This window comes from Corythoichthys intestinalis, chromosome 17 (genome assembly GCF_030265065.1).
Source record: "Corythoichthys intestinalis isolate RoL2023-P3 chromosome 17, ASM3026506v1, whole genome shotgun sequence".
NCBI classification, from domain to species: Eukaryota; Metazoa; Chordata; class Actinopteri; order Syngnathiformes; family Syngnathidae; genus Corythoichthys; species Corythoichthys intestinalis.
Window position 1 is genome coordinate 43436614 of NC_080411.1, and position 11316 is coordinate 43447929.

The following is an 11316-nucleotide window of genomic DNA, read 5'->3' on the forward strand; positions in this document are numbered from 1 at the left end:
TTGACATGTATTTACAGTTTCTGTTATATCTTCTGGCCGAGATAAGCACACAAACGTTGTCTTAACTTTCTTCTTTTAATTCCTTATCACACAGACATTTTCATACAGCCATCAGGAACAACCGACTCTGCTCAACTAGTCGACAACTCTCTGTTTTACAACAACATGCATGCATCTCTATCACAATCCAATTGCGCCCTCTGGGGGTTCAACATTGCAACCTGCTAAATTATTCAGTTTCCTACATCCCCTCCCCTCAGATTTAAACTTATCTGCATTCTTTAAATCTAAATAACTTCCAGTAATGTCAATATGTCATTCAAAATCAACAATACACATCAACATAACTTTTTTTTTTTTTTTTTTTTTAACTAGGGCTTCGGGTAGACTACCTCAGCCCAGTGAAGTTCCAGGACGCATTCTTGTCCTGTGGCTGGGGAACTCACTACTAAATTAAGTATAGTCTTTTAAGTATTCCGGAGCCTTTCTTGCTCTCTGTGATCTTCGCAAGGTTGGTTGTTCATCAGCCATCACTGCCGCTTCCTGTGCAGTTGATGTCGCTGTCACAGCAGTGTCATCCTCAGGAATCAACAACTCAGGTAGAGTCGTCTCTTCTGGATCATCTTCATGGGATCTCTCAGGTGAGACTGGAGCAGTTGCTGACGTTATGGAACTTCTTCCCCTCACTTGATCAATGTGTCTTCTTACCACTTGTCCATTTCCCAGAGTCACTTGAAAAGAAACAGGGCCGGTCTTCTTGGTCACGGCACCTGGAATCCAGGTTGGTCCAGAACTGTAGTTTCGCGTGAAAACTAAGTCTCCTTTGTCAAGGCCTCTGGGACGAGCATGTCTGTCGTGTATTTGTTTCTGTTTCTCCTGCTTGAAGAACATCTTCCTCTGGAAATCGGGATGTATGAAATCCAGGGTTGACCTCAGCTTTCTACCACACAGTAATTCTGCTGGTGATTTCCCAGTTGTTGTTTGGGGAGTAATGCGGTAGTTGAAAAGTGCTCTGGCCATTTTTGTCTCCAAGTTGTCTCCCGTACTCTTTTCTATGAGTGATTTAAAAGTTTGTACAGCCCGCTCTGCTAACCCATTTGAAGAAGGATGATACGGTGCTGTAGTGATATGTCGTATGCCATTTTTCTGGACGAATTCTTGGAACTCCTCACTCGTGAAACATCTTCCATTATCTGACACTATGATTTCAGGTATGCCGTGCTGGCTAAAACTTTGTCTCAAACAATCAATAGTGACAGCTGATGTGGACTTGTTAACCGCATGTGCTTCAATCCACTTGGAATGTGCATCAATCTGAATGAGGAACATTTTTCCCTTCCATGGTCCTGCATAATCAATGTGGATTCTCCTCCAAGGCTTTTCAGGCACTTCCCACGGGTGTAATGGAGCTACTGGAGGGTGGTTTCTGTGTTCCTGGCAAGTCACACACTGCTTTACCAACCTCTCTATTTCTGTGTCCATCTTGGGCCACCACATGTAACTCCGAGCTAGCCCTTTCATCCGTGTAATACCTGGATGGCCTTGGTGTAGTTGCGTCAAAAGTGTTTTTCGACCAGGTGGAGGGACCACCACTCTCCCTCCCCACAGGACACACCCATCTTGAGTGCTGAGTTCATCCTTACGTCTGGTGTATGGATCATATGAAGAATCCTCCATTGTCCGTGGCCAGCCCCTCAAGATGAATTCTCTCACTCTGGCCAACACAGGATCCTTGTCTGTCCATCTCTTGATCTGTTTAGCATTCACAGCTGCCCCTTCAAGGTCCTCAAACATCAGTACACGTTCTTCATCTTCATTCTTTGACTCTTTCACGCCCAATGCTAACCTGCTAAAAGCATCTGCGTTAGCATGGTCTTTTCCAGCTTTGTAGATTATGTTGTAGTCATAGCCACCCAAGGTGATTGCCCACCTCTGTAAGCGGGGTGAGGCCATTTGAGGTATGGCTCTCATTTCACTAAATAGTGAAATTAGTGGCTTATGATCTGTAATCACTGTGAAATGTCTTCCATATAAATACTTGCGGAATTTCTTTATTCCAAAAATGACTCCGAGGCCTTCCTTATCCAGCTGTGAGTAATTCTGCTCTGCAGGAGTGAGAGTTCTGGATACAAACCCTATTGGTCTCTCTGATCCATCCTCCATTTTGTGCGATAGAACGGCCCCGACGCCATACGGCGAGGCGTCACATGCCAAAACGAGAGGTTTGCCACCATCATAATGAACTAACACCTCACATGATTGCAGCAAGTCTTTGGATTTATCAAATGCTTTCTGTTGCTCTTGGGCCCAGAACCATTTGGCATCTTTCTTCAGCAACTTGTGAAGCGGTGCTAGTAGTGTGGAGAGGTTTGGTAGGAACCGATGATAATAATTCAGTAGACCAAGATATGCTTTCAACTCGCTGACGTTAAGTGGATTTGGAGCTTTGGCGAGGGCTTCCACCTTTTCTCTTAGTGGCTGTAACCCCGACGCTGTGATTCTATGGCCTAAGAAAGTCACTTCTTTGCTCAAAAACTCGCATTTGCTTCTTTTCAGTCTTAATCCACTTTGTTCCAACCTGTTTAACACTTGCTCCAGATTTTCCAAATGTTGTTGTTGACTTGGCCCAGACACTAAAATGTCATCCAAGTAAATTGCTACATTTGGAATGTCTCCCAACAAGCCTTCCATCGTTCTTTGAAATATGGCTGGACTTGAGGCCACTCCGAATGGTAAGCGAGTGTAGGTGAACAAGCCTTTATGTGTGTTGATGGTCACATACTTTCTTGACTCTTCTTCCAACACCACTTGCTGATATGCATGACTCATATCAAGTTTTGTAAAGCGTCGCCCACCATTTAACTGTGCAAACAAGTCATCCACTCTTGGAATTGGATATTGATCCACCCTTGATGCTCTGTTTACTGTGAGTTTGTAATCACCGCATATCCTTACAGACCCATCTGGTTTCCGGACGGGCACAATTGGCGCTGCCCATTCTGTGAACTTCACTGGTTCAATTATTTTGTCATCCAACAATCTTTGTAGTTCTTTTTCCACTAATGGCTTCACTGCATATGGTACCGGACGAGGTTTGCAGAATTTGGGTTGAGCCTCCTTATTCACATTTATTTCAGCTGTGGCACCCCTGAGCTTCCCCAGTTCCTCTTTAAACACTTCTGCGTGCTTGTCAAGTACCTCACTCAGTTGCAGTGGCGCAGCCATTTTCACTTGGTTCACCAACTGGTCTGCCATGGAAAGTTCCTTAAGCCAACTCCGGCCTAGTAAGTTTGGACCTTCTCCGTCTATTACCACTAGAGGCAGTGTCTTCTCTGTGCTTCCATGTTGCACCTGGACTTGTGTCATGCCCCTTACTTTGAGTTTCTCCCCCGTGTATGTTTTTAATTTCAGCGAACACGGTTCCACTTCTGAGATGTCGGTTTTCCTCTTCAATTGTCTGTATTGTGATTGGCTCATTATGGTTACCCCACAACCTGTGTCTATTTCAAATGTCACTTTCCTTCCATGAATTTTCACTGTGCGTGTGATTGGAGCCACTTTTGTTAAGTCTTGATTCACACTATAAATTGTATGAGTGCCATTTTCTTCGGTCTCACTTTTGTCATCTGACTCACTTTCACCTTCCCCCCTGAGGAGATGTGTTCTCTTGGCTTTGCGCGATGAAAATTTATTTCCACCTGCTTGGCCTCCCTGCCTGTCCTTCTGAGCCTTTGACAACCCCATCTTGTTACGGCAGGCCTTTTTTATATGCCCCCTTTTTCCACAAGAATGGCAAAGCTCAGTGGCAAATTTGCATTCACTCGCCAAATGCTGACCAGTGCATCTATAACAACTGAGAAGTTTACCGTGTACACGTTCTGTCGCCATTTTATGCACAGCAGCACGGGCCCTTGATGCATGTGAACCATGGTCAGTGTCTTCCACAGAATTTGCTCTGAGATCTTTTTCTCTTTGGACGCCGACTCCATAGCTTGACACAATTTCATGGCTTTATCAAAAGTTAACTCCACCTCCGACAACAGCCTCCGTTGCATTCGATCGTCGTTCACCCCGCACACCAGCCTGTCTCTAAGCATTTGTGGTAGAGCCTCTCCATACATACAGTGCTGCGACAACTTCCTCAGCTCTGCTACGTATTCTGCAATTGACTCTCCCATCTTCCGTGTGCGCATATTGAACTTGAATCTTTGCACAATTTCACTCGGTTTAGGGTTAAAATGAGATTTCAAAACTTCAGTCAGCTGTGCATAAGTTTTATCTTTAGGTGCTTGAGGGCTAACAAGACTCCTTAGTAGACTGTAAGTAGAAGCTCCCACACTACTTAGTAAAATTGCTTTCTTTCTATCAACGTCCACAATTTCATTTGCTTCGAAGAAGAAATCCAGCATTTCACTGTATTCCTCCCAGGACTGAGAAACACAATCAAAAGGAGTCACTGTACCAATTACTGCAGCCATCTTTCCCAGACGTCTTTCAATCCTCGTCGCCAAATGTGTTATATCTTCTGGCCGAGATAAGCACACAAACGTTGTCTTAACTTTCTTCTTTTAATTCCTTATCACACAGACATTTTCATACAGCCATCAGGAACAACCGACTCTGCTCAACTAGTCGACAACTCTCTGTTTTACAACAACTTGCATGCATCTCTATCACAATCCAATTGCGCCCTCTGGGGGTTCAACATTGCAACCTGCTAAATTATTCAGTTTCCTACAGTTTCATTGCAAATCAGTATAATGGTGATCATACTAAATATTCTTTTTTTCTGTGCACATATGAGGTAAATATCGCTGTCATGAAGCCTCCATATAGTGACAGTTCTCTGCCCCCTTCACTGCCGTCACGCGACCGCAGCTCACTTTTGCTTGCCTCGTAGCTACCCGTGTTTTTTTTTTTGTTTTAGCTACCCGTGTTTTAAACTACTGTAAATTTGATAGTATGTCGTCATAGGTAGTCCCGAGTCTGTTGAGAAAAGTAGTACACTAAACCATGCTCGCTAGATTTGTGTGGTGTTTTGTCTGTTTGAGCAGCATTTGATAGGCTCCACATTAACAAATATGGACAAAGTCATTTCCTTCCATTTTTTGACTCATTCACCGCATTACTGGAAAGTCAAGTTAGCAGCAAGCTAGGTCAGGAACAGGAGGACCGAGTCACTGAACGGGAAGGGACATAACTCAGTCTTGCCCCCTTGGCTACATGTGGAAGTGAGTGACAGACACCCTGATTCTGTTTCCGCTCCCTCCCCTGCCCGCGATGATGTCTCCATTCCATGTCAGGTAGTCTAGGCACATTGTTCGCATCCTGATTAGCGTCTGGCTAATACATGTTAGGTCCAACATAAAATTCCAACCTCCTCTTCTTCCTCCACCTCTTCAAAAACTTGGATCTCCTCCCTTGCACTCGATCTATCGCTTATATCGCTGTTTGAATCATTGTTTGAAGGACTTTGTATGGTGGCCGTATGGAGCGCTGTTATCGCTGTTCTCGGTGTGACGTATCACTTCCGGGTTCGTCCCCTTTCAGGCTCGAACTTCGGAAACGCGATTATTTTGTCAAATATACAACATATAAATTTTTTTTTTCATGCTTTATTTGTTGGACAATGTTTAATTACTTTAATTGTGACCCTATTTGGCATGTTATGAAATTACTTCACATTACAGCTTTAAAAAGGCCCTGCCTCTAACTATTGATATGATCCTAAATATATTAAAAACCTCATTAGTTACTGACCACGTGCCTCAGTCCTTTAAATATGCAGTTATTAAACCGCTCTTGAAAAACCTACTCTTGATCCTGACATCTTGGCCAATTATAGACCTATCTCTAATCTACCCTTTCTCTCCAAAGTCCTTGAAAGAGTGGTAGTAAAACAACACCTACAGCACCTACAGGACAATAGTTTATTTGAACATTTCCAGTCTGGCTTTCGAGCTCATCATAGCACTGAAACTGCATTAGTCAAAGTAACTAACGACTTGTTGCTAGCCGCTGATGATGGATTAGTCTCGATCCTGGTTCTGTTGGATCTGAGTGCAGCCTTTGACACAATCGACCATAATATCTTATTGCAGAGACTAGAATGTGACATAGGCATTAGAGGAGCAGCTCACGGCTGGTTTAAATCATATTTATCTAATAGGTACCAGTTTGTCAATGTAAACCAGCAATCATCACCATACTCTAGAGTCAGTTATGGTGTGCCACAAGGGTCGGTCCTCAGGCCCATCTTGTTTACGCTGTATATGCTTCCTTTAGGCAATATCATCAGAAAACCTAGCATTAACTTTCATTGTTACGCCGACAACACACAACTGTATTTATCAATTAAACCTGAGCAGATCAGGCAAGTGGATAAACTGAGCACCTGCGTCCGAGATATAAACACCTGGATGAGCACTAATTATCTTCTACTTAACCCTGAAAACACAGAAGTCCTTATAATAGATCCAAAAAGTGTGAGAGACTCTTTAACTGCCCAGATAGTCGCTCTGGACAATGTAAGTGTTGCCTCCAGCACCACAGTTAAAAACCTTGGAGTTCTATTTGACCCAGACTTATCTTTTAAAGCTCATATTAAACAAACCTGCAGAACGGCCTTTTTTCCCCTGCGCAACATAGCCAAAATTAGAAATATTTTATCTAAAAACGATGCAGAAAAATTAATTCACGCGTTCGTTACATCTAGATTGGATTACTGTAACTCCCTACTTGCAGCTTGTCATAAAAGTTCTCTAAAAGGTCTCCAGCTAGTCCAGAATGCAGCAGCAAGACTTTTAACAGCAACTAAGAGAGCACATCACCCCTGTGCTCCAGGCCCTTCACTGGCTTCCAGTCGAATTTAGAATTAAATTTAAAATCTTCCTTCTTACATTTAAGACCATTAACGGGTTGGGGCCATCTTATCTCACCGATGTTCTGGTTCCATACCGCCCCAACAGAACACTCCGTTCTCAGAATGCAGGTCTACTGGTAGTTCCCAGGGTTTCTAAAAGTACAGTCGGAGCTAGAGCCTTTAGCCACCAAGCTCCTCTTTTATGGAATCAGCTTTCAGCTAGTATTAAAGAAGCCGAGACAGTCTGTACATTTAAGATTAGAATAAAAACGTTCCTATTCGACAAAGTTTATGGTCAGGCTAGTTGAAATCGGACTAGACTCACAGTTCAGTCTAAGCTGCACTAGAAGCTATAATGCTGGGGGAAGTACAGCCACTGAGTCCTATCTCCTTTTTCTTACTCTACCTACCTCTAGTCTTACTTTATTTCTATTTTCTAATTTTAATATCTAGTTCACTAGTCACTTCATCACTAGTCACCCAATGTCCCCTTACCCCCCTCTCCTGTGGGGAGTGGCTATTTTTCAGCTGCAGCTTTCCTGACTGTCCGGACCACTGGCTGGATGGACGTCCTCGTTGCCCCCCCCAGTCTCATCTGGCTAAACGGACCACTTGTTCCCTTACTCCATTGCATCTTTACCAGTGTTGTTAATCTTAGTTTTAAAAAAGTAATTAATTACAGTTACAAATTACTTCTCCCAAAAAGTAATTGCGTTAGTACCTCAGTTACCTGAATTTAAAAGTGATTAGTAACTCAACAAAGTAACTGGTGATAATTTTCATGTTTTTTTTCCCTAAAAAAACAAATCAAAACTGGTGACACAATGTGAAGTTAAAAGGGTTTTTGGGACAATTAGCTCTAGCCCAATTCTTTACCCTAAACTTAACTAGACACAGGGGTATTGCGGATATTGCGATAACTAGATAATAACCTTTGCTATGTGTGGAAGTCATTTAATGTTCTGAATCAATCATAAAAGTTTTTTAAAATTGCTCCCGTTATTGCATTAGTTCCCTTCAGTCTATTTTCGACATGTGTAAGTTTTAAAACTGCTTCATCATTCAAAGATAGATTTAAGTTAAGTTTTGCCAGTTTAGGAGCATTTGAGATAAAAATTGACTTAGGCTCGCCAGGAAGGTTCTCGACAACAGAGCCTTCATGAGAAGTCTACTGCCTTAAGATGGCGACTGTTTACTAACGCATCTAGTTCTTTATTATATATTTTGCTAATGCCGCAGTGTCTGTCGTTTGCATCTAGTTCTGTGTATATGTGATATCTACGGAAGCATCATGTGGGGGCGCTGATGGGGTGGTTCGCCCAGGGCGCGAAAGTAGCCAGGACCGCCACTGATCATGTGGGCGTAGTTTGTAGGCAATCGGCTACAGTCAGGTATTTGGAGCCACCTAGCCATAGTAGCATTGCGTATGCAACGGCGTCACACTCCCTTGCCTCCTCCCCACTCCTGCTCTGCTCTCTCGTCTCTGTGAGTCCGTTTTTTTCCAGCCTTTTCTCGCGGCAGTCAACCAACATCGTAATGCACGCCTTTCCCGCCTCGGTAACGGTAACGGCGTTGCCAAGATGAGAAAAGTAATTAAATAGATTACTCACTACTGAAGAAAATAACTCCGTTAGTCAAGCCGTTATATTCTAACGCCGTTATTAACAACACTGATCTTTACAAACTGTAACTCCTTCTGCTAATTCCCATTAGCAGTCCTGGTCCAGCCTGTCTATCCGTCCTGGGCGTGTATCTCTCCTGACTGTGGTACTCCTCAAGGTTTCTCATTTCTCCCAAAGAGTTTTGGAGATTTTCCTTGCCGACATGGAGGGTTAAAGGATGGGGGATGCGTAGGACTTGACCTTTATTTATTTCATCTCTTTATTTCATCTGCTGTTTCTATCTGTGTATCATATTGCCTCTGCAAAGCCCTTTGAGACAACCTTGTTGTGATATAGGGCTATACAAATGAAATTGAATTGAATCATCGTCAGACTCAGATAACTGCAGCAGCTGGGGAAACCTCCATGCCATCCGTGGAATAAATTAAATAATACATATTGATGGAAACAGATTACGCAACACAAGCACTTTATTATGCTTGTTGTTAACACTTGTGTATGTAAATCTGATGTTGGTAGATTGTTTTGTTCTTGAAGATGAAATGCATGTGTGGCAGCTTGGCATTTTTTAATTTTTAAATTTTTTTTACATAGCGTTTTGACAGTTGCAGTCATATTTTCGGAATCAAAGCACCGTGTACCGGAAATGCGTTCTGGCCCTGAATCTTATACCGGAACTGCGTTCCTGACCGTTCTGGCCCACTTTCACTTCTGGACAAAACTGTAATCTAGAAATAAAATTTATGTACAGGGTAGCCGCGGGTTATTAAAAGTATTAAAAAAGCATGGAATTTAGTTTTCCATTATTAAAGGTATTAAAAGCATTAAATTAGCTGTCGTAAGTGGAATTTTTTCACCGTGGTTTTAATTTTCAAGAACATCTTAGTGCAACCTAAATTATATCCGTGACGAAGTTTTTTTTTTTTTAATCCATAACGAAGATTACGCGTACAATTTTTACGATGCGTTGTACCTCGTGCGTGTGCGCCGTTAGCATCATTAGCATCAACATCACAACAGCAGGCAATCGCACAGTATTGTGTGCTAACGCAAGGAACTGCTCAGATGCCTTAGTTATGTTCGACGAAAGCCTCAACAAGACAACCAAGTCCAAACAGTTGGACCAGCATGTGAGGTATTGGATCGGCGACCAAGTCGCATCCAGATACTTTGGGTCACAGTTTATGGGTCATGCGAAGGCAGTGGACCTGCTTAACATTTAAAAGTAAGTTGCCCGAATGGGCTATTACAATATGTTCCGGGACCAGTGTTGGGAGTAACGCCGTTATAAATAACGCCGTCACCTAACGGCGTTATTTTTTCAGTAACGGGGTAATCTAACTAATTACTTTTTCCGCCGTTACAACGCCGTTACCGTTACTGACGGTCAAAAGCGGTGCGTTACTTACTCTGAATAAATTGAAGAAACTACCAGCCGTGTCGAATCGACTCTCTGCTCTGTTGATTTGTCATCCAAGACTTGGGGTGCGTTCAGGTTCGAGAATAGCGCACGTACTTCTGACTCCAAGCTGTTTGTCCCTGCTCATTCAATTAGACAATGCTTTCCAAAGTTTGGTAACGTTTCTGTGTTTGCTACACCTGATGCTAGCCTCGTTCCAATCTCCCACTGTCAGCCAGCAATAATTCTGCTTACATCTTGAGGACGGCAGACACTTTGAAGGTGACGTGAATTGTCGGGAAACGAGCCTACCTGAAAGCCTCTCGAGAGATGCGATGGAAGTGATTGTGATTGGCTGAGGGTTAGAGTCATGTTTCGTGCTAAGCAATCAGAGCTGGTGATTTCACAAGCAAACCGTAACAGCGCGTGCGGCAAACACACACACGCAAAACAGATGCATAGGGTCGGGATGGCAGAGCATTCAGAAGAAAAATTGTCCTTTAAGAGGTGGAGATATAGACACTATTTCAAGTTTGTCGAAATTAAAGGAAAGAACCTGCATGTAATGTGTAATTGATGTCCCGGGGCAAAGCTTTTGTCGACATCTGTGGTAAGCAATTCAAATCTGCTGAAGCACCTAACGAGTTAACTACCTGTCTGTTCTTCTCTATTCCACTGACTCGAATACTGCTCAGAAAATTCCAAATTCGTTGACATACAACAAGTTCTTTTTAAAGTAACGGAAATAGTTACTTTCCCTGGTAACTAGTTACTTTTACTATAGAGTAATTCAGTTACTAACTCAGTTACTTTTTGGAAGAAGTATGTTAAGGCAGGCTAGGCGAAGGCGATGCGGACCAAAGTGCGACCCGGAAGCTGAAGTAGAGTGAAATGGTATTTATTAAAGACATGCAAGGTGTGGAGTGGCTGGAAGGGTTGATGATCCAGGTTGTGACTGTGGCAGGCGGCGTTGTTCTGTCAGGAGGCCTGGCTGGGTGAGTGTCCTGAAGGCAAAAGATAAAATCAATGAAGCTTTCAAAAACAAGAGTCAAAAGACCACAGACTTGAGTTGGCCGATGTACCAATGGTGACTGGCAGAATCATCTGGCACCTGCTTGCTGCCCGGGCCGCTCCTTATAAGCAGTGTTGATTAATGATGAGCTGCAGGTGCACTCCGAGGTGAGCCAGGTTAAAGCTGATACCATTATTCAAAACAGGAAGTGTCATAACAATAAAAGCCAGCAGAGGGGAGTGTGGGCAAGGACCACCACAGTACCCCCCTCTCAACGGACGCCACCGGGCGGCCTGCCCGGTTTCCCAGGGTTGGCAGCGTAGAAATCCCGCAAGAGGGACGGGTCCAGAATTAGAGTACGGGAGATCCACGACCTCTCCTCAGGGCCATAGCCCACCCAGTCCACCAGAAACTGGAACCC

The 11316-nt window shown here is 43.4% G+C and overlaps 1 protein-coding gene across 1 annotated transcript; it reads right to left on the reverse strand.

The window, feature by feature from the left end:
- Positions 1-453: 453 nt before the first annotated feature.
- On the reverse strand, positions 454-3477 carry LOC130905200 (uncharacterized protein K02A2.6-like). The gene has a single exon (XM_057818343.1). The coding sequence runs from the start codon at positions 3475-3477 to the stop codon at positions 454-456; it is 3024 nt and encodes a 1007-aa protein (XP_057674326.1).
- Positions 3478-11316: the final 7839 nt, after the last annotated feature.